At 37.4% G+C, this 26,477-nt stretch overlaps 3 protein-coding genes across 4 annotated transcripts; all 3 read left to right on the forward strand.

The window, feature by feature from the left end:
- Positions 1-781: 781 nt before the first annotated feature.
- On the forward strand, positions 782-9,841 carry LOC115431006 (E3 ubiquitin/ISG15 ligase TRIM25-like). Of its 2 annotated transcripts, XM_030151234.1 has the most exons (11): positions 782-1,476; positions 2,786-2,881; positions 3,002-3,235; positions 4,100-4,262; positions 4,426-4,512; positions 4,600-4,650; positions 5,714-5,764; positions 5,871-5,912; positions 6,369-6,434; positions 6,531-6,733; positions 9,017-9,841. In XM_030151234.1, the coding sequence occupies exons 1-11, from the start codon at positions 967-969 to the stop codon at positions 9,350-9,352; spliced, it is 1,839 nt and encodes a 612-aa protein (XP_030007094.1). In that variant the 5' UTR covers positions 782-966; the 3' UTR covers positions 9,353-9,841. The 2 variants fall into 2 exon arrangements, with proteins under 2 accessions (XP_030007094.1, XP_030007095.1); XM_030151235.1 differs by lacking the exon at positions 5,714-5,764 and having other exon boundaries at positions 783-1,476; positions 9,017-9,839.
- A 3,396-nt stretch (positions 9,842-13,237) lies between these two features.
- On the forward strand, positions 13,238-15,480 carry LOC115431849 (complement C1q-like protein 4). Its single transcript, XM_030152519.1, has 2 exons — positions 13,238-13,319; positions 14,711-15,480. Exons 1-2 carry the CDS (start codon positions 13,238-13,240, stop codon positions 15,142-15,144), a joined length of 516 nt encoding a protein of 171 aa, XP_030008379.1. The 3' UTR covers positions 15,145-15,480.
- Positions 15,481-24,120: 8,640 nt separating this feature from the next.
- On the forward strand, positions 24,121-25,792 carry LOC115431851 (C1q-related factor-like). The gene is made up of 4 exons (XM_030152521.1): positions 24,121-24,127; positions 24,365-24,460; positions 24,568-24,708; positions 25,058-25,792. Exons 1-4 carry the CDS (start codon positions 24,121-24,123, stop codon positions 25,480-25,482), a joined length of 669 nt encoding a protein of 222 aa, XP_030008381.1. The 3' UTR covers positions 25,483-25,792.
- The last annotated feature ends 685 nt before the right edge of the window (positions 25,793-26,477 follow it).

The following is a 26,477-nucleotide window of genomic DNA, read 5'->3' on the forward strand; positions in this document are numbered from 1 at the left end:
TTAATGTTTTTGAATTCCGATTAAAAAAAAAAAAAAAAAAAAGTCGTCTACGCTCTGTCACTGAAGGGAAAATATTATTGCATATTTTTAATATAAGAATAATAATGTATGCCCCTTTGTAAACTTTTTGTTTGATTTGGGAAACGTTATATTCATAAAGTTGCACTACTTAATGCAACCTAATTTAAACTGAATGCTATTTTCCTTAACCAATTTGTAACAAGATAAAAATGCATCAAATGTACTTGTTTATTAAATATTTGCTTGAAGAACTGTGCCACAAGTACTCTTTCCTGTTCTTGTTTTTCTGTTAAAATGCATGACTGACTCTTTGTATTTTCTTATAAATAAATAAAACAGCAACTTTTTCCAGGTGACTAAAGGAAGGGTGGGTATAAGACAAAAGCTTGACGTTGGTGACTGTTGAAATCTTGGGGAAAACCCAAAGTTGTTTGCAATTCGTCACGTAAGTTAATACAAGGTGCCAACCAGTCAGTCCTGTTGAGTTTCTGCATGAGGTCATTCTTCAACACAATCAAAATAGTTCAGTTCTGTTTTTAAGAGATCTAACCTAACATCGGTGCATCCCAAATAATTATTAAACGCAATAGTTTTTTTTTTCATTTTATTTAATTCTTTTTGTTTGTTTGTTTGTTTGCAATGAAACGCTGGCAATTTGATGGTAAGAAATGCCATTTAAATGGGAGGTACCAAACTTAAGTGAAAAAAACTCACCTCACCTGTTTTACCTGCCCCACCCTGGCCCATGTAGCTTAAATTTTTAGCAACATGTGTGTTCTGTCAGGTGACATTCACACCAACCTTAGGTGCCTTTTCTTTTCTTTTTTTGTGTCACTTGTTGCTCTTCAATTTTTTTATTTTGGATTATTTTGAAGAGGAATTTTTGTTTATTGACACATCTGGGCATCCACAAACTCTAGCTCTTTGTTTTCAGCTCCTAATCTAATGGCTTCAGCCTGGTCAGAAGAGGAGGCCTTCATCTGCTCAGTATGCCTGGAAACCCTAAAGGACCCGGCCACTCTGCCTTGTGGACACTCATACTGCTTGGCTTGTATCCAGAGGCACTGGGACAAGGGAATCAGCAAGGGCCAGTACAGCTGCCCCCAGTGTAGGGTGGTCTTTAACCCACGGCCTTCGCTGAGTAAGAGCACTGTCCTTGTGGAAGCCATGGAGAAGCTAAGAACCAACAGCTTCAAGCAAAGCTCCTCAGCAGTGGCCTCCAGTGCTCCACCATCCATTCCTTTGTACCTGGAGGTGCTGCCTGATGTTGGAACACGACCGGGCAGTGTGTACCCACAGCTGCCCACTTTGGCCCCCAGGCTCTGCCCTCAACACAACCAACCCCTAGACCTGTTTTGCCATGAAGACAAAGACTGTGTGTGTGCAGTGTGTTGCCAACATGAACACAAGGGACATCATGTGCTAAAAGCAGAGGAAGAAAGGCGAGAGAGACAGGTATGTACCTGGCCAGGGTTGAGAAAAACTAAAACCAGACATTAAAAAAAAAAAAAAAAAAAAAAAACATTTAGGAAATTGAGTAAGTGAGGGAGAGAAGGTGAAATTATTTGGTTCACTGCCGATGTGGCATTTCAAAAACACAAAACTGTATAAACTACAGTGTTAAAAACAACAAACTAAATGACAATAGATTTGTAGATTAAATCAACCTTGTTTTCCCCTAATCCCCTAATGTGAAATGTCGAATAATCATTGGCTTTTTATGTCGTGTTAGATCTCATTCATTTTTATCTTTTTCAGCTTCAGTAAACTGTGGCTTTCCTCATAAATCTGGGAAAAGTAACTTTAACACTGAATGAACACTAACTAATCCAATTCCAGGTGCATTGTGATAGTGTGTACAAGTGTCTTCATGATTCATTCTTTGCACCACAATCCATCTCTGACATGTTGGGACTATATGAATCATCTCGGACTCTGAGAATTTGAGGGAAAGGCTTTCTGCTCATGCTCAAAGTCAGGACTAAACAGAGAGAAGCAGCGTTTCAGCCAAAATCTGGAATAGTCTTTGTGACAAGACAAACCTCAAATCTGACTATGTTTAAAATCCAAGATGAAAACATTTCTTTTTAGCTCTGCATTTAGCAACTGGTTTTATCTGCACTTTCCTCTTTTTTTATTTATTTTAATTTTTTAATATTCTGTTTAAAATTCTATATTTTACAGCAAAGTTATTACTTGTCTTTTAGTGTTGTAAAGAACTTTCAACTACCCTGAGTATGAATTGTGTCATACAATAAACTTGCCTTGCCTACTATTTATAAAAACAAACTGAACTAGTCAAATAGCTAACATTCCTGTCTGTAAAAGAGCCAGTCTAAGTCCTGTTCTTCCTATTAAACTATGTATAGCACACTATTTGCAGCACTTTTTTTTAAAGGAAACTTCCAAAGTGCTTTACATGGAATATAGGAAGATGACAAACAAGAATTATGAAGGTTGAGAAGAAAATGCATTCAAGTGAATAAAATGTAAAATTGAAATCAGGACTAACTAAAGTTTCAATTAATGAAATGTTCAGATGAAACATGATATTATCAGCAAAGTAGATGCTAAGAAAAATCAGCTAATTTAAACAATCTTGACAGTGAATTTTGTTGTGATGCAATATCAGAAATATTTGTTGAAATGATTCTATCTTTGTTTTTCTTCATTTTTCTGTATTTTGTGCATTTAATGGGCTTTTGCTATAGCACAATGTGACTGTTCTAGTTCTGTTTTGTTTTGTTTTTTTTTTTGCTTTCAGAGAGAACTTGTCCAAATGCAGGAAGAAGTACAAGGAAGACTTCAGCAGACTGAACGGAAACTTAAGGAGCTCCCTCATTCTGCTCGTCAACACAAGGCATGGAACATTACACATTTTTAGTGTGAAAACCTTGTACTAAATTACAATTTATAAAGTCTTGTTCGTGCTTGTTTACACATTTAACATCCAATTTATTTCCTTACCCCTTCTCTGCAGGCTTTGGTCCAAGCTTTGCAGCAAGAAAACACAGATTTATTCTCTGAGTTAGTCAAGACTGTTAACGTCACAGGAAGCCATGTTGGTGAGCTTCTCAACAGCCATGAAGCTGCTTTAGGAAGCCAGATGGAAGGAAAAATCCAAAGACTAGAACAGGAGGTGGCACAGCTTCACTGGAGGAGTGAAGAGTTGGGCAGATTGGTGAACATGCAGGATCATATCTGCTTTTTGAAGGTAAAAAATGTAAAGTGTGACAACCTCAAATCACATTTCCTTGGGTAAATAAATTTAAAAGTACACACTGTTAGGGAGCAATAACCTCTTGAATTGGAGATGAACAGGAGACAGCAGGCAGGGTGGAGTGGGTGGACAAAAGTGTCAGGAGGATCTGCAAGAGTTAAAGGAAAGGTGTAGAGGAAGGTAGGGAGACCAGCCATGTTGTACGGTTTAGAGACGGCTTCACTGACCTCAAGACAGGAGGCAGACATGAAGATGTTCAGATTTTCTTTGGGAGTGACAAGGATGGACTGGATTAGAAACAAACACATCAGAGGGACAGCTGAGGTTGGACATTTTGGGGACAAAGTGAGAGAGGATGGATTGAGATGGTTCACACATGTGCAGAGGACTGATGATGAAGATGGAGCTACCAGGCAGGAGGCAAAGAGGAAGACCAAAGAGGAGATTTATGGATGTGATGAAGGAGGACATGTAGGTAGTTGGTGTTAAAGAAGACGACGCAGGAAACAGATGGAACCAGATAATTTGCTGTGGTGACCCCTGAAGGGAACAGCAGCAGGAAGTAGTAGTAGTAGTAGTAGTAGTAGTAGTAGAGAAGTTTTTCCTCGCCACTGTCATCAGTCACAAGTGTTTGCTTCGGGAGGATTCTGTTGGGTTTCTGTAAATTGGCTTAAAGTCTGGTTTCGACCAACTCGATATGTAAAGCCTCATGAGATAACTTTTGTTATCATTTGGCACTATATAAATAAAATTTGGTTTGAAGTAGTAGTAGTAGTAGTAGTAGTAGTAGTGTAACTAAATCACAAAATATGTAGTTACTGTAATTTTAATGGTAACTCTTTTCCACTTGTTCTGAAGAACTTTTTCACCATGGATCCACTGGGTCAGACTGATGCCACAGGAGAATCGATACTCAGTCACGAAGAAGGAGTGGTCGCATCCATCCGTTCAGTCATCAAAGAACTACAAGATTCAGTACAGGAGCTCTGCAAAACCAGCCTGACCAAGATCACCACATTAGGTCAGTCCTCCTCTCCTCTCCTCTCCTCTCCTCTCCTCTCCTCTCCTCTCCTCTCCTCTCCTCTCCTCTCCTCTCCTCTCCTCTCCTCTCCTCTCCTCTCCTCTCCTCTCCTCTCCTCTCCTCTCCTTCTAATTAATCCTAATTAAACTCCTTTCCCCTGCAGTCAATGATAGGTCCTCAGCTTCAACTACAAGTGATGAAACACCAGCAACAACTGATTCCAACGGTCCGACTGACAGACAAAGCACAGGTACCTTACACTGAAACCATCCAGACCTGTGTTATTTTATATTGGAGTGAATAGCATCTCATTTAATTTATTTTTTCGTTTCTGTAGTGTATGAAATGGTAACAAATCCCCCTCCTTTGCCATTAAGACTGCCTCAAGGTAAGTTACATACAGTATGTAATTCCACAATTTTGGCAGTAACACTGGTCTACAAGGAAAATGCTTCCAGAATAAAAGTAATGAAATTTTACTACATGAGAGTCACTGATAAAGAAAAATCAAGTCAAAAATGCTGGTTGGCTGAACTTTCCAAGATACAGCCTTGGGTCAAAATGTGAAATTCAAGAATTAACGAGAGACTCAAAAGGAATATTTTGTCTCAGAGCTACAAGATCTACTTCAAAACACTGTCTGCACATTAGAATACATTCACTTTATAGGTTCTATTTAGTGGGAGATTTATAAAACTATTATATAAATGTACATAAACCAATATATATGTGTAATAACACTTAATCATATACCTTGAAAACATTAGCAAACCGGCACTTTTGTCATTTATTTTCCAATTAATCTTATTAAAATACGTAACATTTAGCACATTTAATATCTGAAGCAAATCATTTCTAAAAAATTGTAGACCAGTGTAATTAATTGCTCTCAGACCGGATAAATAAACTACATTCAGTTCTCACTTCAGATTTATTGGCCCCCTCCTTATGTTTGGCTGTTCACATCATTTTTTAACAATGTGAACAATGTCAGATTGTGGTATAAACTGGTTGAAGTCCTGAAGTGACCCACACGTGCAAAACAACAATAACATACACCTCACTATTGCAGTGAAGTAAACAGGGAGTGTTTTTAGTTTAATTTCTACAATGGTGTGTGGTCAAAACCAGCAGATGAAAAAGAGGATGATAATGAAGAATAAATAAGCCGAATTCTATCATAAAGTGACTCCTCCCAGCGCAGAAAGTTGAGTATGAATTCAGATGATTGTTCATAGGTCACATTAATAAAAGTCAGATCTGTATCTGATTTAGGACCACACATGACTAGAAGGCAGACTGGAATGAAAAAAGATCTGATTCCACAGTATTGGTCCTGTTCACACTGTCATGTAGAAAAAAATGCATTTAAGTCACATGAGATTTTGCCAGTAGTCTGACCATAGCCATAATCACCCCAAGTTTCTATGGTAACACTACCTTTCTCAAAGAGAATCATGCTTCGGTCAAACCTCCAGCTGTACCTCCACCATGTCCCCCAGGTAATAACAGGTTCTGTACAACACCCTGTAAATAAAGTTTGTGTAATGTTGCATGTTATGGATTTCTAATTGTTCCTTTTTTGGTTCTTCACATTTGAACATAAAGCTTCGGCTCCTCCACCACCGTTGCCTCCTCCGCATGCTCAAGGTAAATATTAACTAGAGCTGCAACCGATTAATTGACTCAAAGCGATCCAAATAAATCATTCAACCACAATTCTCCTGAATCAAAGCTTTGTTTCCTTCATTTCTCCGCTGTTAAACATTGGTTCCACTGTTGTGTTTCACATGGACGCTTATTGTGACGCACAAAGAAGCTTCAATTCAGGAAAACTGCAATAGAATATCTGCCTTCAATCAATTCGGGTCGATTAATCAAATCGGGACTTTTTGCATTGACTTCAAGCACTTAGTCGATTAATTGATTGCAGCTCTAATATTAACACAGTTGCTATTTTCTCTTAAAGTATGATGTGGAGGAGATCTGATCCATCTCATTAGTAGCACTTAAAAAAAAAAAACTAAACAAATCACATCTATCTCTGGAAGAGGAGTTGAAACTCAACTGGGATTGCATTTTTTTTTTTTTTTTTTTGCTTTGTAGCATCTCCAGGAACAACAGTGGGACCTGTGAATCCAGAACCCAAGACCAGAGAAGAATTGCTTAAATGTGAGGTCAACGTCTTCTCCGATATAAAACAGAATTTAAAAGTGTTCAAACCTTTGAGGAATGCCATCTTCACTAAACTATATTCTTCCCCTTCAGTTCGCTTTGAACCCACCATGGACCCCAACACTGTGTATCGCCACCTGCAGTTGTCAGACAAAGGATATAAAGCCAAGCTGCGGGCTGAGAACCTGAATCCTCCAGATCATCCTGAACGCTTCCACTTCTGGAGACAGGTTCTCTGCAGAGAGCCCTTGGCAGGCAGCCCTTACTACTGGGAGGTGGAATGGACTGGCCAGAAGGTGAGTCTTTAAATATCACCAACCTAGGCTTAGGCTGCATACAACGCAGTAATTGAAAATAGTGCTACACAGTCGTGGAAAACATTATTAGACCACCCTTGTTTTCTTCAGTTTCTTGTTCATTTTAATGGCTGGTACAACTAAAGGTACATTTGTTTGGACAAATATAACGATAACAACAAAGATAGCTCATAAGAGTTTAATTTAAGACCTGATATCTATCCATTTTCCATGTTTTCTTGATAATAACCAAAATCACTGCAGTTCTTACATCAATATCTATGGCATTGTGCTGACAAAAACAGCACTTTGAGGCATTCCATGTTTTCTTTTCTGTCTGTTTTTAGTCACATGATACTCACAGTAGTTAGTACTTGATTGCATAACCATTGTTTTTGATGACTTTTGATGGTCTAATTATTTTTTCCATGACTGTATATCAGAAAATGTTGAAGTACATTTTCTTTGTATTGCCCAGAAGTCACAAACTTTCATCCTTCTGTACTCTGACATCCTTTATATTTAGATCCTTGTTTTGAATAAGAGGAAAACATCACAATAAAACCTTTAATTTGGGGAAATGGAGGAAATCTCAACTAGAACAGAACGGGATCAATCTTGTACATGCATCTGATTAATCCTGAAACTCACTGCCAGCTACATACAACAATATACACAACACTGTCAAAGTACTGACTCTATTCTCCAAGTCGCCAGAATAAAATGTTCCCATTTTACATTTCTGCAAATCATGGCTATTCCTATTAACGTTTCTGAACCAAAAATCTGTTTGATGTCAACATTTCTAGATATGTGTTTTAACTGCTCATCATGCTTTTCAGATGTTTTCAGACAATATATTTTGTTAATTTTGCAGCAAATGAACCATTAACTAATTAATTTTTAATCATTATTATTATTATTATTATTATTATTATTATTATTATTATCGGTGACAACAATTACATTTTCATGGTTGGATTTCTGCACTGAAAGCACATAATAATAATAATAATAATAATAATAATAATAATAATAATAATAATAATAATAACTAGAAGCACTCGGAGAGCGCAGACCTCCGCCAAGGCTGATCAGTGGCCCCCCCCGTGGGCCCCCCCCACCCCCGATCACCACCAAAATTTAATCATTTCTTCCTTATCCCATTTCCAACAAACCCTGAAAATTTCATCAAAATCTGTCCATAACTTTTTGAGTTATGTTGCACACTAATGGACAGACAAACAAACAAACAGACAGACAAACAAACCCTGGCAAAAACATAACCTCCTTGGCGGAGGTAATAATAATAATAATTGGGTAAGATGACAATGCTTGGTGTAATATTTAAAAAGTCTACAAAGATGTGATCACAAAATGACTTGCATTATGTTCATTAGTACAGTGGTACCTTGACTTACAAGTTTTATTCCTTCCGTGACCGAGCTCGTAACTCGATTTGCTCATATATCAAATCAGTTTTCCCCATTGAAATTCACTGTAATGCCATTAATCCCTTCCAGCCCCATAAGTCGAAATACGTCGAAATAATGTCTAGCATATCCAACACTTATTTCTAATTTATGAGTAATGTGCTTTGAACCTATGTGTAACTTATATCAACCGTCTCACCAATGCATATTGACGTATGTAGACGTATTTGTCGTGATCTGGACGATATTTTTTCACCTCTTCCAGACAAAGCGTTTCAGCACCTTCCATCTGGACAGCGACTAGACTTTTTTGTGCATCAGAAGATAATACCTGTAATACCTAATATCGCCATAATCTTTACATTTAGAATTACATTAAAAAAACTAACAAACTAAAATAAAATGAATTTAAATTAAATACTCATTACTGATTTTCCAAAGCTACAGGGAGCCACAGCAGAGGGATGAAAGAGCCACATGTGTAGGTTCTATAAAAATGGGGTTGACAGGAGGAACTCAAGACGCTGTGGTGAGAGATGGAGGATCATGCACCAGAATACCGACTTTTTTTTTTATTGGCCACGACAACTAGCAGCAGGGTATCTGAGGCTCACTTTTAACTCAGATTTTGACTCACAACTCAAAGCAAAAAATCGACTCATAACTCTGAAAACTCATAAGTTGATGCACTCTTAAGTCAAGGTACCACTGTATTTAAATCAAAGCACGACCTTTTCCTAATCCAGACCAAAGCCCTCTCATTGTACAAACCCGAAAAGGACGACAAACTGCTCAAAGATGAACTTGGCTAGGCATCCTTTCTTAACCCTTTTTTCTTGCTCCATTATAGATCACCATCGGCGTGGCCTATAAGGAAATGGAGAGGAAGACTTCTGATGACAAAAGCCGTTTAGGCCACAATCCCCTGTCCTGGAGCTTGTACTGGTCTGGGACTGGATTCTCTTTCTGGCACAATGGCCAAGAAAAACTGCTCGGTTCACCCAAAGCCACACGGGTCGGGGTCTATCTGGACCAGCATGCAGGGATTCTGAGCTTTTACCGCATTACAAACGACCGAGCTGACCTCATCTATCGACATCATACAGAGTTCACGGGACCACTATACCCAGGGTTCAGGTTCTGGGCAGGATCCGGGGCTACAGTCACCATTTGCCAGTTGGATTAAGTTGTTTGTGGACGTCGGTCAAACTTGTTTATATAGTTTACTTGTTTGCGTAAGATCCATTTGATGCTTTGACATTTTTGTTGGAGGTTATTCTCAGAGATGACTGTAGTTCACGGTATTGTTTTTTGTATGCATTCATGTGTATCCTTCTAAAAATATATACACTATTGCCCATGAAATTCTAAGGAACTATTTTTATCTCTTGTGAAATGATTGTTACAATGTGATCTATTCATGATGGATAAAGTGTAACTGGAACTCAATATGTAATCATTGTACCTGGTCAAAGGTGATTACTGAATACTGATGTGTATAAATCAGAATGAAAAGAGGAATGGATCTGAAAACTCAATTATTCCAACTTTATGGGCAACACTGTATTTTCTAACAATCCAATAAAAGATCAATAAAGTCAAAAATAATAAATCATCTGTTTTTTTCCCTACATATTACATGTTTTTTCCACGTATAGAACCTCTCTTCAAGCATATCTTGTCACACTGAAGATGCCCTAAATATATATTTTTTTAGAGTGAATATTATGCAATCATTGTGACCTCACTTCCCCTCTTATGTGACTGAGGGAATACAAGAGCAGTGTAGATCATATCGTTTATCTATCTGTGTCACTTTGATGACATTCAGTCAAACCCTTCATTTATCCAGTTATCAGAAGCATCTTTAGTATTCCCAAATGTACTGGAAAAGGTCGAATTTGACCTTCATCGTGCTTTTGTCAACCAACCCCGTTCCTTTGGACAAATGTTATACATATCCTCTAAACATAAGTATCAGTTCCTGTTCAATACATGTGATTTTGACTGTCTTTTCTTGCCTAATCTTGATTTTTGTGACTCTGTTAAAGGTAAATAGTTCATTCGGTCCCCTACTGTTTAAATCATTAGGCTTGATTTGCACCAGTTAACAATCATTTGACTCTATGCACAGAAGATTCTCAAACTCTGTTTTACGTGGTGTAGAGACAGCCATTTGTGTCATGGCCTAATTGTAAAAACATTGGCCAAATTTAAAGTTGATTAACACTGATTACTTGCAAATACATTTATACTCCACCATAAAAATTGTCATTTAGAATATTCATTTGCAGAAGACAACTTGTCAAAGAAAAATATTATTTTCAGACTTTCAATCAAACTTTCAAACAATCCAGTTTTCCAGCAGCATATTGCTAATGCTTTCACCTGGAGATAGTTCAGAAATCATGCTTTTGCTTTGCTGCAAAAATATGATAAGCTCAGTTTTGTTTGGTGGGTTGTGAGCATCCACTTGACTCTTCATCACCTGTCAGGGGTATTCCACATGTCTTAGGAAAGGCACATCATAAGTTCAGGCATCTGTACGGCAGGGATTTTCAACCTTGGGGTCAGGACCCCACGTGGGGTCACCTGGAATTCAAATGGGGTTGCCTGAAATTTCAAGTAATTGATAAAAATAAAAAAATAAAAAGCTTACTAATAAAAAGCATATGGTGACAATCCCAATACATAAAAGACCTGACAAACTGTGAAGCTGAAACTGAAGCACTGTGGTTCTGTTTATCTGTCAAATGTTCATTGTGGTCGGTTTCAGATGCTGCAGCTCTTTCATAATTCATAGTTTGAGTTCTTGTTTGTTCAGTATTAATTGTCAGCCTTGTAAATCCAAGCTGGACTGACTGTACATATCCTGACCAAGGAAAATAAAATTCTCCCTTTGTGCAGTAATCTACACCTGGCTTTTCTGCCTCTGTCCATAATAATATACATTATATAGACTAAATGTCATCTAAAATTAACATTTATTTGCAACATAGTATAGCAAACTATTACATGATCAAAAAGAAATTAATTTTAGCAAAACAAAAAATGTCTCCGTTTTGAATGTCTGGGGTCACCAGAAATTTGTCAGCCTGCCCGCTGGCCTAAAAAATTATATTAATATTCATCTACTATAAAAATATAATAAATCAGGACAATGGATGTTTTTTTCAACTTTTGCTCAAAGTTTAGACCCTAAAGTTAATAAAAGTACATCAAAAGTGTATTTTAGTGCAAACTTTAATGTTCAAACATGATTTTTAATCTTTGTGGGGTGAAATATACACTATTAAAAATCTCCGACACGAACAATTAATTTATGCATATCATCGTCAATCCAGCCGAAAAAAAAACAGGCGAGGATAAAAAATTCTAATTTCTCTTTTAGTTTATTACAGTTTACTCAGGCATAGTAATAGATACAATATTTTAGACAATGGGAATAGATTCTGTGAGGTCTGTAAATGTCCATAGACACCAAGAACATCCATATGAACCTTATTATTGTGAAGTAATTCTTAATTTACTTTGGGTATGTCTTTTTAGGCATTTTTCCTCTGAAAATATGGTCAGGGTTAAACAGGTTAAAATGGGGTCATGAGCCAAAAAAGGTTGGGAACCACTGCTGTAGGGAGTTTAACACAAACCTCAATCACTGATAACATCACATTAGTGATATTATCCATTCTCTGAGTGACCTACATTGCATTACGTTCATATGAGCACTCAGTCTCAGCACTGCTTCGATGCACAGTAACACCTGGCAAACACAGATGAAAGCCGCTACCGTTGTCTTTTCTGATGGGAACTTGTCAACAGTCTGCACCTGGGGACAGATGATACCGTGACCTACATCTACAAAACAAAGCCCCAGAGAGTGTGAGTGTCTCTCTTAATTTTTTGTGTGCTATGAGCTAAAAACCCCCTGGTTGTGGGGATATACAGGTCAGGTACAAAGATAGACAGGTATGAAAAACAAAAGTCTGAGCAAAACAGGGAGGAGTTATTTGAAAGAACTGAATCAATGGGAGACATATGTATATAAATAGAGCTGTGACTCTTGACCCTGCATCAGTCACAGTCACAACTTCTGTCCTACTGAAGATATCATCAGCTGCCAGCACCACAATGAAAGGTGAGACCTGATATACTTATTTGAAAAAGGTGAATCTGCTGCATAGCATGAGGTTAAAATAGTTAAAGCTACAACTTTACAGTTCATTCATGATGCAGATGCAGTTGGTGGAAAAATTACAATAAATACAATAATAATAATAATGATAAATAATAAGTTACAATACGATGCACTAGACTTTGGAAATTTGCTTGAAAGTGCAACGTAAAAATTGGTGGTTTTAGGTAACGTTGGAATTCACAAAGTAACTCACAATATAAGACTACCACAATTCACTGCCCATGATGGCAATAACAATACAGCAAAACTTAATGCACTGATTCTCTGTGCAAACAAGAGAAAAAAATACCAAGAAGCAAAAGCCAGGAATTATCTGTTTGTTCATTGTGGTGTTTGTTTGAATTTGAGCAGTGAAATGACGCAAAGTGTAACACACACATACACTAACTACAACTTCTATGTCCATCTGTCATTCAAAGAGTAACTCTGGAAAATCATATTGGCTGAGAAATCAGTTTAATATCTTAACAGAAATGCTGTTATTTGACGACAGTAAATTTCCTTTCTAATATTTTGTCCCATCCCTAGCTAAGATTTTAAAATGATCGTTTTTCAGTTATTATTAGATATTATTCTCTCTCTTTTTAACACATGCCTTTGCTCTTCTCCTTCCAGCTTTTATATTCCTGTGTCTCCTGCACGTGGCATTCAGCATGGCACGTGCAGATTATACCAATTCAAACTGGGGCTCTTCAAGCGGATCTTCTGAGAAACAAGATGAACCTGGTGAGAACATTTTTGAGAGAGTATATCAAGAGTGTCCTTTCTATCAGGAACATAATCCGTGCATCTGTATGTGTTTATGTGTGTTCAGTGTGTACCACGGACCAGGCATCATGTGGCTGCTGTCTGATGCAGCGACAGATGCACAGGATGGAGACGTTTTTTAATGAAACCTTTAAGTACCTGGAGGAGAACCTGATGAGAACAAGGACTATCCTCAACAATGTCAGATGTAAGTCACATCCTCACAGTTTGCTAAATTTCAAGAACTATAATGTTCATGTAAGCAGTATGAACGATATGAACACCTCTAAAAATGGATTTTATGGAGTTTAATGAATTAACACTATAAATCATTAATAATCTGTTATAAAAACCTAATTTAAAAAAAGAGCAAAAATGACCTGTTACTTGCCAAATAGTGAGTCTTTTATGTTATGCCTCAGAATTCATTGCTTTGCTTCCTTTGTCTTCACCATCAGCCAAAACATAGTCCTGTCAGCTTCAACTAGCATGTAATAACCACCAGCATGCCTTAATACTTCACTGCCAGTCACTTGATCTTGCTGAATTACATAGGGACACACTGAAAAAAAAATATAAAAAAAATAAATAAAAACAGCTAACCAACTAACCAACTAACTGACTGACTGACTAATAACTAATTAACTAATAAATGTAATTATATAAATGAGTAACGCAATGAACTTCAGCACAGTTCCCAGAAATAATATAATACCCAGTTTTCTCATAAACCTACAACTTTTTATTCACAGAATTGCAACAACATTCTTGTAATATTATGACTATGTTCTTGAAATATCTCATTTTATAATTTCAGTGTGGCTCTCAGTCTCTTTTGTACCAAATAGGGAGTCTAAATCCATGTATGAAAACTCTGTTATCTTTATTATTATTATTAGGCAGTGACTTGTAAAGTGTTCAAAACCTAAATAATGTAATAACCTAACTCTGAACCAATATCAATACTTTAACCCTTTCATGCATGAATTGTGAGAACCTTAGTTAAGATTTTTTTCTTCAGTGTTTTTATTCCTCCTCAGGCATGAAAAAAACGATGCCATCGAGTTTTTTTTTTTTTTCCTATGGAGTTACAAAAAGATCCATGCATTTAATTTTTGAAGTAAAGAAACATGTGTTTAAAACCCAATATCAGAAAGTGATATGAAAACAATGAAATAAAAACATTTTTAATGATGCTAATCTGATGTCTTCTCACACTTTAACATATTCTAATGCTAGTAATTAGTCACTTCATGGAGATAATATGCAAAAAAAAAAAAACTTCTTGTCTAACAAATAACAATTGATTTACACTTAAACATGTTACTGCAGATCAGGTTTACCAAGAACGGCAAAGTTACAGTAATGGTATGAATGTCAGTGTATGGGATGGTGCGTAAGTGTTCACTGTGTTGGCTGATATGGAACTAAAACATCAAAACCCATGAATATACAAGAGAACAGCTGGAGAATAACTATCCACTGTAGTGACCTATGCATGAAAGGGTTAATGTAAGTCTTACTATAAAATGGTATCCAACCCAATTAAGTGCTTGTCCAGTCACCAATTTAATATATGTTTGTTCTCTTCTTCTTCAGCCAGCCGCAGTGCCTTCTCTGTCGCTCTGACCAACGCGAACACTTTAACGTGCACTGGTCCATTCCGTGATGACACGTTCGTCAGATATTCGCATGTCTTCATCAACTTGGGAAACGGCTATGATGTCAGCACTGGTTTTTTCACTGCTCCTCGCTCTGGTGTCTACAGCTTGGCACTCACTGTCTACAGTGATGCTGGAGCTCCTGCAAGCTCACTGGCTGCCTGCGTCAATCTGCAGGTTAACAATGTAGTGGTGGCAGGACCTCAAGAAAGAAATCAGCAAGACCAAGAAGACAGTGCCTCTATTGTTATTGTCGTTCACCTGCAAGCTGGGGACATTGTGACTGTCCACCTGCCCATTGGGTGTTTCCTCTGTGATGACAAAAGCCACTACAACACCTTCTCTGGCTACTTGCTGTATGGTACTGAATAATTTAGTTAGGCGTAGCTGCGCTGTCATTTTACTTAGGATTTACTGACAGGTTTGTCTGTAGATGAAATACTGTAGTTGACAGTCTTGCCTTGTAGTCCTGAATTTATATTCTCTATCGTAAATATACATTCAAATATAGTGCTCTCAGCTTTATTTTACATGTTTTAGTTCAGCACAAACAAACCAGCATTACTTGATGGAAGAAAGACATCAAGGTCAAAGTGCATCAAGATTTGTAAAAGTGTTTTTTTTTTTTTTTAATGTAATGAGTTTTATCCAATCCTGATAAAGTACCTGTGTTCTGACATCCACCTGTATAATGACAAGAAAATAAACCTCTATTTAAAAAAAAAAAACAGTAATAGTGTCATGAAGTATTTTGTTTTACCCTCCACATTGGCATTAAAAAACAATTCCAAAATTTAAGAAAAATTATTAAGTTGACAATTTTAAGATTGGCCAATGAACTTCACATATTTTTGGGCCATGTGCATTTCATTACTACATGTGGTTTTTTCCTGATGAAGTAATAAACGTTTAGATGTTATGTAGGTTCAGAGAAACGCATACTGTCAGTGTATTTATATGGAAAGAAGTCAAGTGCATCGTGATCAAGTCCTCTTTCTGTCATAGGGCTAGAACATAAAGAAAGATTCATTTCTGCGAGCAGCTCTGGCATCACCTCATATTCTTCAGAAAATCAAGGTGGCGCAGAAAAGGACAGCAACAGAGGACGCTCAAATCTCCAACTGGGATGAGCCAATGGGAACCCTCCGACTGCAGCTGCACTGACACAACCGTAAAGTAAGGAAATCTCATACCTGACCTTGTCATTTCTTGAGATTTCATGGTGGTTTTAATTGCTATGATGGTTAATTGCCATCAGTTTCGTGAGACAGTGTGAAAATGTGTGGGGTACATGTCAAGTACATATGAACTCTCCATTATGGTTTTGAGCCTGCAATGCACAAGCACAAAAAGTCTTCAAAAACGTAAATGGTGTTGCAGCTTCATATTAGCTCTGATCTCAAGGTTTTGATTACTTAAACCAGGGGTGTCAAACTCATTTTAGTTCAGGGGACACATTCAGCTCAATTTGATCGCAGTGAGCTGAACTAGTAGAATAATAACAGTAATATATAAATAATGTCAACTCCAAACTGTTTTCTATGTTTTAGAGCGGAAAAAAGTAAATTTATATTATTGCAAGGTTTACGGGTACAAACTATCCTTTCAAAAGATGTGAATAACATGAACAAACTGAAAAATAAGGGTAATTTTTGCAATATTATGCCTGAACTAAAAGGATTGTTAATATCTTTAGTGTAATTTTTGCATTTCACAAATTCATCCCAAGGGCCAGACTGGACCTTTTGGTGGGCCGGATTTGGCCCCTGGGCCGCATGTTTGACACCTGTGACTTAAACTGTATTATTTGAACTGAATATGAGCTTTCATTTTCATCTGGTCTTCTTAAAACTGATACTCCATCTTGAGTCCTTCACTCTCTGATTGTAAGTCTTCCATCTGTACCAAGAATCAAACAGAAGTCAGTAGGAGCCTCTCTTTGGAATATCTTCCCTGCAATCCTCTGACAGTCTAACTCAGATGAAGCTACCCACCTTTTGCAGGGCCTCCCTAATCCGAATGACAAATGGCATGGAATAACAAATGACCTAACCCTAACCCCTAACCCTAGTGGTCATTTGTTATTCAATGCCATTTGTCATTCGGATTAGGGAAGCCCCCTTTTGCAGCTATAACAGCTTCAAGTCTTCTGAGAAGGCCTGAGGTTTAGGATTATGTTTACGGGAATTTTTGACTATTTCTCCAGAAGCACATTTGTGAGGACTGTAATATTTAGTTGAAAGGAAATTTCACAAATGGACTTATAGTACAGGCGCAAAATCTATCATGGCAAAATACTTGAATTCACTGAGGTCCTGAGAGTTGACCCATTCTTGAACTAATGTTTGTAGAAGCAGTCTGCATGCCTGGGTGCTTGATTTGTCACTGTCACGTCACTCACTGGATTCTGAACAGCTAATTTGAAGTCAGTAGTTTGCCCTTTTGGCCATTTCCATGGTGGCCTTGTTGAGCTGGAAGTGACTACATTTAGACCGAAGGGGTGGAGCTTCATGAGCACATGGGTGATGAGTGAATTTAAACTAAACACTGGCTTACTGACTTTGTAAAATGGTAAATTTGATGAAGGTTAATGTAACCATTTAACCACAACTTTAGCTGACTTGCCTGTGTGTGTGTGTGTGTGTGTGTGTGTGTGTGTGTGTGTGTGTGTGTTGGGGGGTGGGGGGTCAATAAAGACAAGCTCAGACTAACAGGAGAGCAAGTATTCTTTTCTGCCCCAGATCAACAATTTGTCAACTCTTCAGATTTCACTCCTCACCAAAACAGATTCAACAAATATTAGCTATACATTTATCCAACTATGTATACTGTATGTGTAAGAATGCGAGTTACTGCCACCCAACTAGGTGTACAAGCCAAGCAAATGTAGTTAACATGGATGAAGGAACATGGCTAAAGCAGTGTTAGTTTTGGATTTGTTTTGAAAAAGTATTTTGTTTTGTTTGTGATAAACAACGATGTGACAGACACGGCACAATGTTGTTGTGTATCTGGTCCAGTCTAACCATGATCTGTTAACTCTGGTTTCAGTTCATTCAAGACTCAGTTTAGGTTAGGTTGGCCACAACACTACTTTCCTGTCTATCTGTTTGCTTTGACTGATTGATGGATTGGTTGGTTGGTTGGTTGGTTGGTTGGCTGGCTGGCTGGCTGGCTGGTTGGTTGGTTGGCTGGCTGGCTGGTTGGTTGGTTTGTTGGTTTCACTCGCTCTACCTGGCATCACCCTATCATCTCCTGGATTTTGTTCTGCACATGCATCGTTCTGTATTATACTGGTGTAATTTTCTGACATCTATTGTATGTTTGTCCATCTTGGAAGTGAGTTTTTGTCACCAAGCAGGGAAAGGACCCAAATACTGGATTCATAAAAGAAAACTCAAAGGCTCATAGGGAACCTAGCAGAAAGGCTGAAAATGAAGGGTCTGATGACCACAGGATTTGAGGTGAACAGTATGGAGCTGGAAACCAATGGATCGAATGTCTTCTGGAGGCTGGGGTGAAGACAAAAAACCCTATGAGGATTGTTCAGGAGGACGGACATGTGGACAGAAACCCTGGGGTTGACCAGAGGAGAGGCTGCTGTGAGGAGTCCTCCTTAGGGCAAGGCTAGAAGATGGATGACTTTGGTGGGACCCCTCAGATGCCAAGACCCTCTCTGAACAGCTGGTTAAACAGACATCAGCTGCGTGGCTGGATTACACTGTCAGGCTCCAGGAACTTGTAAGCAGGAAAAGAACTCAACAGCAGACTTTGGGACAAACACGCAGGTAAGATCAGTATTTATTTATTTTTTTACTTTATTCAGTTTCATATACTGTACAGCATCCGATTGGTTTGACTTCATTTTTCTTGAAACTAATAATAATAGCAGTGTGTTGATATAGTGTAGAATGAGAAAGCATTTATTATTATCTGGATGAAAAGTCTGACTTGATTTGCAAATTTCATCAGGCATTTGCATAACGAAATAATTTTACTTGTTACTCTAGTCTTACTAATGTAACTTATCGACTACATTTACTACATTTAATTCAATAAGCAGAAGTCCCAAAATTCTGTAAAGCTGTAATACAGACCTGTCAATCAAAGTCTGATACAGTAAACATGTGCCCTAAATTCTCAGTATTGGAGGAATAATTTAAAGATAGACCACTAAAACACCAGTTAGAGTGTCCAAATAAAACAAGTGAGTCCAGAATAATTATTTGAAAAAAGAAAAATAAGAAATTGACTTAGTATATTTAGAAAGAAGCTCAATATAAGACTAAGGGCCTTTTTGGAGCAGCACACAGTGGTCATCAGTGGTATTACACTTTAAGATACATCCATTTTGGCTTCATTTTGGAGTTACTGTCTTTGCCTATTGTTTTTGTACCAACATAGAGAAACATTTACAAACATTTATTATTGTTTTTTATTTGTTACTCAGTCTTCTGTGTGTTTTTGTTGGTCCATTGGTGTGAATCCCATTTCTTTTTAAAATTCCCTTTTTTTTTAATTTTCACTTTTTAAAATGCTCTACCAGTTCTCAACTTTCAATAGACTTTTTCTTTTAAATTTTTATAGCATCAAATACACAAGTACAGTATTAACAGGGGCTGCATTCTTTTTAACTGTGCATAACAGCTGATTTGGTTACCCAGAACAGTTGAATGGTACTGAGCTTTGTAATTTTGATCAGAAACATGCATTTCTGGCTTTAAGCTTTAAGAAGGAGATGGACAATTAGGTCCATTTGCCGAATTTTGAGCTTTTGAGTATATTTGGCTTGCTCCTATAGTGTATTCCCTTCAGTGTATTGTAATAATCTGTCTGTCTATCCAAATATGCTGTGGATAATAAAACTTGATCTTATCAAACTTTTTTGCCAAATACACTCAAAAGAACTTCAGTGGGGTTTTGAGTTGGGGACTCAAAATGGCAGCGTCTGATTTAAATACATTTCCAGGAAATTTGAGGTGGGGTGGAAGCACAAACCACACAGATTATCAGGAATTCTTTTACATGGGTAAATAAATTCCTGGTAATAAAAGTTAATATTGGTGGAAATGGGACTTATCAAGTATATTTCAAAGTATTTATTAACTCCAAATATATCAACTCAAGTAAAAAGAAGAAAAACACACAATCTAATCCAATGAATGATGAATGATACACAGGTGTATGTGTTGGCGTGCAGTGGTGTGAATGCAGACACTAAATGGTGGTTTAAGATGGTCACTGAGGTCACATGGGTGTAAGAAAGCAGACTAAAGGGAAACTCCAAACAAGATGTTGGATGGACTGTTTGGAGTTCCTGGGGGGAGGAGGACAAATGAATGCAGAGCACAGAGAGGGAGCTCTGAGTTTATGTTTAGGTTAAAGGTCAGTTTAGTGCAGTGAAGGTGTCAGGTGAGCAGAGAGCTTAGTCAGTTGCATGTAAAGCTAACTTAAGGCTAAAAATCAATTTAACACATGTACATTGGTAAACTTTAGCAGTTTGGGCTAAGCCCTGCTATGTTATCTATGCCCAGTTAACATTACCATGCCTATGGATGAAAATGGTGGTGTGCTGCTGTGAGTCCAGTGAATTGGAAAGTTGCAAAGGGTTTGTGCTGCGGAGGTCCGTGGCTGTCCTTTGTCTGCCTTGCAAAGTCAGTTGGTTGATGTTAATTACCTCCACCAGGAGGTATTGTGACCACTTTGCTTTGTGTCTTTGTTTGTTTGTTTGTTAGCAACTTTACAGGAAAACTATTCCAACCATCTTTACCAAATTGTCCCCACAGATAGGCCCAGGCCCTGGGATGAGCCCATTAAATTTTGGGCCAAGTAGGCCAAAGTTCAAGGTCACAGCAAGGTCACAAAATTTCAAATTTTCCTATCTCATCATTGAGCAATTTTTGAAAATTCATAAAAAATTCAAAACGACTCTGATTAGCCTCCAATTTGATACACCCATAGCTTAGAACAATATCTTGTATCTGGCACAAAATTGTCCACATCCACTGTGGAATGTGGACTCTGTGGACATTTACATTTAACATTGAAAATCCCATTTACGACACATTTTTCATTATAACTCAAGAAATATTGATTGGAATTCAATATAATTTGACATACACATGATGGGTACCACGCTTCAACTTTTTCTGCTGTATGGAACAACCTGGAAACTGTTGAGTTTAAAAAGAAATAGTCGATCCACACATGCACACTGTTCAGGGTGCTTGGCGGAGGTTTGTGTTCTGTGAACACTTGTTCTACTCTGCTCCTGTTGCATTTAGACTCAGCTGGTAAACTGTAATGTAGCTGCTGGCACAAAACTTTTCAATAATATTAACTACAGGTTCATCTCAGGCCACTCACATCATAGATGAAAGAGAAGAAGAGGCCTGGGAAGGGTCACCCATGGCCTACACTCAAACTGTTTTTCCTGCAGCTGGGAAAAGAGCATGAAGAAAGAGTGTCAAAAAGAGAGTAAAGAGTCCAGAGTCAAGAAAGCGAGGGGTCTCCTGTAAAGGGCTTTATATGACATGATGATCTCAGGTCCTGGGCCACATTATGATTGATAAGGCAGCGTGGTGGCATAGTGGTTAGCAATTAACCCTCACAGCTATATGGTTCTGGGTTCAACTCTCAGATGGAGTGCAGCCTCTGTATGTGGAGTTTGTTATCTGTTGTTCTCTTGGCACTGCGCAGGGTTCCTCTGGGTGCTCTGCTTCCTCACACCATTAGAAATAGATCAGTTCTCCTGTTTGCTCCTCAGACCACAGTGCTGATGAACATCCTGAGTGGGTCCCAGAGTGGCTTCAACAGCAGCTCGCTGCTCCAAATATGCTATTTGCTGTGTGTGTGTGTGTGTGTGTGCGTGTGTGTGTGTGTGTGTGTGCGTGCGTGCGTGCGTGTGTGTGTGTGTGTGTGTGTGTGTGTGTGTGTGTGTGTGTGTGTGGGTAAAACGCAGAGACTGAAATACAGAAGAGAGCCATCAGGATTATCCATAAAGCAGATTATCAGGAACACACTAAAATATTATTTATTAATTCTGGATTATTGAAATGGCAGGAGCTAGTTAAACTACAGACATTACTTGTTATGTTCAAGGTCACTAGTAAAGTACTACCAGCTAAATTACAAGAAATGTTTGTCTGCACTTCAGAGAATGAAGAGCATAGAAGGAAAGGTCATTTCAAGCATCAGTGTGCACGGACAACTTTGAAGCAGATGTGTATATCAGTGGTGGGTGTTAAACTCTGGAATTCTCTTCATAATGAGGTGAAGGGCTATAAAAACATATTCCAACTGAAAAAAGTGTATAAAGAAAGAACAATGAGATTATATGAACAGTTATAAGTTTTTACATTTTGCTTCGTATTTGTACTGCATCTTGTGACATATTTATTTACTTATTTTGGTCTGGTATAATGTTTTTGCCGCATTTCATCAGGTATATATTTACCTGTATTTTGTACTTTCTGGACATGTAGTTTGCACTTGGTTTTGTATTCATTTTGTATTATCTTTGGATGTATTTAGTTTGGTTTGTCTGACTTTATATAGTATGATTTTATAGCTAGTTGTGTATGGCTAACCATTAAGGCTATTATTATTTAGAAGGGGGCAGGAAATATAAGATTTTCTTCATCCTGCTCCTTTTCGAGCATGGGTGTGTACATGTTTGTTTACTTGATGATTACTGAATGTTTGCTGATGAAATGCACAACCATGAACGAAATAAATAAAATGAAATGAAAATTCCCTTCAGGTATTATAAATTGAGTTAACCTTAACCTTTAGATGGTGATTTAATTTGTGGACTAGGTTTCATACATAGATGTGAATATGTGAAGAATCCTGGGAAATTGGATTCATTTCAAAGTACAAAGATGAACATCTTCAGTTACTCAATCTCAGCACCATTTACTTACGAGCTGCATTGTGTTGTATGGGATGTCTTTGTAAATGATCTTTTGTAACTGTGGGTCAGTTCAGGTGCATGGTCAGGTCACATTGGAATCTGATGGTGGCCATATTAAAAAAAATATGACCAACAAAATTGGATCTGTCCAATAAATCTAAAGTGCACACTAAGGATGGCACATCCATAACCAAATGTAATGTAAAATTTATCCACATTTTCAGAAAATCAGCAAAAAAAAAATATAAATACATGCATTTCTATCCACTATATTATCATGGTTTAAAACTCTGCCAGATGTAATATTTCATACAATGATGTACTATCTGATTCAACTGTTGAGCTTTTGGATGAAAGAGGTATTTTAATTAAAACTGACACTGGCTTTAATTTTTGTCCCGTAAATTAAGCCTTTGTCTTTGTTTAATATTCATACTTACTGGCATTTCATTGCTCTGAACATCCAACATGGCATCTCTGTTTATTTCTTGTATTAATTCCGTGAATTTTGGAGTCTCTTCATCAAAGACACACACAAACATTATAATCTGCTAAATCTGTTTCCACTTATTTACATTTCTAATCTCTCTACACCCTCCTTTTCACCTTTCCACCTCATGTACAGTGTCCAAATTTTCATATATTGCAACTATTTTTGATGCAAAAGTTGAAAATGCATATAAAAATGGATTGATTAAATACATCTACATCCACAAAACATTGTCTCAGTCAACCACGCATTCTCTCTGCCTCCCACTGACATTTTCAGACTTTGGAAAATCTTGAAGGGGGAGGAGTTAGACTAAGAACACGAGTGAAATTACACTTTACGAAGCAAACCTGTCAGTGGTTTTCATCATGAACTTCATCCATTTCATAAAATAACACCAACCTCGCTCTTTCAGTTGCATACAGGGACTTACTTGAATGAACTTTAGTAAGTTTTAGCCAGGGAGTAATAAATACTAACACTTCTAACCACATCCATTACAAACCAATTGCAAATAATAATTTACACTGACTGTTAAACAGTTTCACACATGGGGTTCGAAGCAGTTAATGCTTAGTTACTGAACTGATCCTATGTTGCTCTGTCTCTGTGTCAAACAACAGGTGACACTTGGGTGGCACCAACAAATGCCTGGAGGGTGTGTCTGCTTGTATGTGGATTTTCTTTTTTTTTTTGTTGTTGTTGAAAATGAGAGTCCCTTGTGAAGAAGAAACCCCTTCCAAGTTAAACACTTATAAGGCAGACAGGGCGGACAATAGGAAAGCAACCAGGAGGAGCAATGTTAAAAGGTGACGAATAAAAAAGAGGTATCAAGGGAGGAGCTCTGAGAAACTATATATACACAAAATTCCAGCTCTTGTGCGCTGAACAGTCTATGCATCTTCAACCTGCCGAAACTCTGTCATCATTTACCAGCATCAACATGAGAGGTGAGATAAAATCTGCATTCTGAAAATTTGTAGATTATTTATCTGAATCTGAAAAACAGAGCTTTCAACTGAAAATGCAGACATAACACATGAGGTTAATTTTAGAAATATCTATTATTATTGACTGAAGTTAGAGGTGCCCGTAGTTAGAAGAGAATGAATGGGTTGATTTTTCTTTTGTTTATTCCTTTTTTCTTCAACAAAATTGTCTAATTAATTGGCTTTTTCTTCCTACAGCTGTAGTATTTCTGTGTCTGCTGGGGGCATCATCTGTGTACGCTCAGTATCAATGGACCCAAAATGCAACACATTCAAAAAATCCACCTCCACCTGGTGAGGGTTTCTTAAGTAATTTTGTAGTTCCTGTCAGTATAACATGAGCTTCTCTGAACATGTTTAATGTACTATTTGTATTGTAATGGATTTATTTGTATATGCAGCGTGTGCTTCTCATTATGCATCGTGTGGCTGCTGTCTGATGGAGAGGCAGATGGAGAGGATGATGGAGTTCTTTAACTTCTCCCATAACCTGTTGTCTAATCACCTGACAGAGACAAAGAATGCCATCAAACAAATGAAGGGTAAGAGACACAGCCAACAATTTTTCACAAAGATCAAAACTTACATTAAATAAACAACACAACCAAAAAAAACTAAACCTGCTGGTTAAATCAGCTTCAGTTTTGTTTGTCATCCCCTGATGTTAACAGATCATGGTGTGTAAGTGTAAAAAAACAAACAAAAAAAAAAACTTATAACAAAGCTGAATAAAAACTAAAAACTAGCCAGCTTTTCACATTAAACTTCACACAAAACATATGAAACCAGCTCAAATCAATTCTAAACTCAAGTCAGACTGAACTGAAATCGGAAAAAAACAATGTTAACTGTTCACTCTGTTTGACTGTCTCTTCTCTTCATCTTTTCTAGCCGCTGCCACTGGCTTCTCTGTTGCCTTGCCCAAACAAAACCAGTGCCTTGGCCCCTTCTCTATGGCCAAGAACATCACCTATGGAACGGTCACCATTAACAAGGGAAACAACTACGACACATCTACTGGTGTTTACACTGCTCCAGTCGCTGGTGTTTACAGCCTCGCAGTTACTATATACAGTAATTTTACTGGTCAGACGCCGACAAAGGCCTGTGCCAACCTGTCTGTTAATGGTAACACGGTGGCTCAACTCAAAGAGAAATCGAATGGTGACCACCAAGATAGCAGCAGTGTTGTTATCACCAAAAAACTTCAGGCTGGGGACAAGGTGTCTGTGATCCAGCCTCCTGGATGTGCCTTCTGTGGTGCCAACCATAACTTCAACACCTTCACTGGTTTCCTCTTGTATCTTAAAAATTAAAAGTACATCATAGGTGATCTATGTTTGTACCGACTGTTGTTCCAACTGTTGTTGAATACGGTTGCTGAAATCCCTCTGTTATGTCATGTAGTTCTTAACCTGTCTGTACTCTTTTTGCTCTTTTGTTCCCCACACAATGCTCTCCTCTTGTATAAATTCATGATGTTTCATTACCCATAATTAAAATCAGAAAACCAAATTCAACTCTTAAGAATGTATTGTGTCATCTTACTAATACAAAAAAACCCACATTTTTATGATGATTTCTTTTATGCTCAGATTTTTCTGTAATAATAAAAAAAATTGTAATAGAAAAAAATGATGAAACTGTGATGTACCTGAAACTCATCCACATAATAAATCAGACTTTGAAACAAGATCCCTTGCTTTTGGAGTGAATTAGTTTCAGTGTCTGTGACAGAATAAATACAACAGTGGTGTCTTTAATCAAAACATTGATGATAGGTTTGATTAAAAATAAATGACTGGATTTTTTTCTTATAAATTAAATCCAGTCATTTTTTTTTTTTTTTTAATGAAATTCACTTTTCTTTGGGACTATATCCCTGTTCAGACACAGATTTCACTGAAGCCTGCCAGTAAACACTGCGTGTCTGATGTCATTATGAAGAATAATATGAAACATATAAAACTGATGCATACTACTTGACGGGTAATAAAACCAAATAAGTTTTAAAGAACAATAAAAAGAAATAGAAACATAATCTAGATAATGAGTGCTCAACTGAAAAGGCACAGTGACAGGAATGAGTCATAAAGAGTGTAGCTATATCAAAGTGTTCATATCTATAATGAAAATAATTAGACAGATATCTGGAGTCTAAATGATACATATTTTACTATAGGGTTGTGTTTGCATGTATGTAATATGATACACCAGCAACCCTTGAAAAATCATATTTATAAGGACTTTTAAGTGTTTATTTATTTATTTATTTATTTTCAAATTATTTAAACAGAATTTAAAAAAATTA

The sequence above is a fragment of the Sphaeramia orbicularis genome, chromosome 13, assembly GCF_902148855.1.
Source record: "Sphaeramia orbicularis chromosome 13, fSphaOr1.1, whole genome shotgun sequence".
Lineage (NCBI taxonomy): Eukaryota > Metazoa > Chordata > Actinopteri > Kurtiformes > Apogonidae > Sphaeramia > Sphaeramia orbicularis.

Bases quoted from the DNA above. Each gene is read 5' to 3' on its own strand.
- LOC115431006 (XM_030151234.1), top strand. From the start codon at position 967: ATGGCTTCAGCCTGGTCAGAAGAGGAGGCCTTCATCTGCTCAGTATGC. The intron at 5,913-6,368 runs GTAAATATTAAC...TTTGCTTTGTAG, and splicing joins GCCTCCTCCGCATGCTCAAG to CATCTCCAGGAACAACAGTG. The intron at 6,435-6,530 runs GTGAGGTCAACG...CTTCCCCTTCAG, and splicing joins CAGAGAAGAATTGCTTAAAT to TTCGCTTTGAACCCACCATG.
- LOC115431849 (XM_030152519.1), top strand. From the start codon at position 13,238: ATGGAGACGTTTTTTAATGAAACCTTTAAGTACCTGGAGGAGAACCTG. The intron at 13,320-14,710 runs GTAAGTCACATC...CTTCTTCTTCAG, and splicing joins TATCCTCAACAATGTCAGAT to CCAGCCGCAGTGCCTTCTCT.
- LOC115431851 (XM_030152521.1), top strand. The intron at 24,461-24,567 runs GTGAGGGTTTCT...TTGTATATGCAG, and splicing joins AAAAAATCCACCTCCACCTG to CGTGTGCTTCTCATTATGCA. The intron at 24,709-25,057 runs GTAAGAGACACA...CATCTTTTCTAG, and splicing joins TGCCATCAAACAAATGAAGG to CCGCTGCCACTGGCTTCTCT.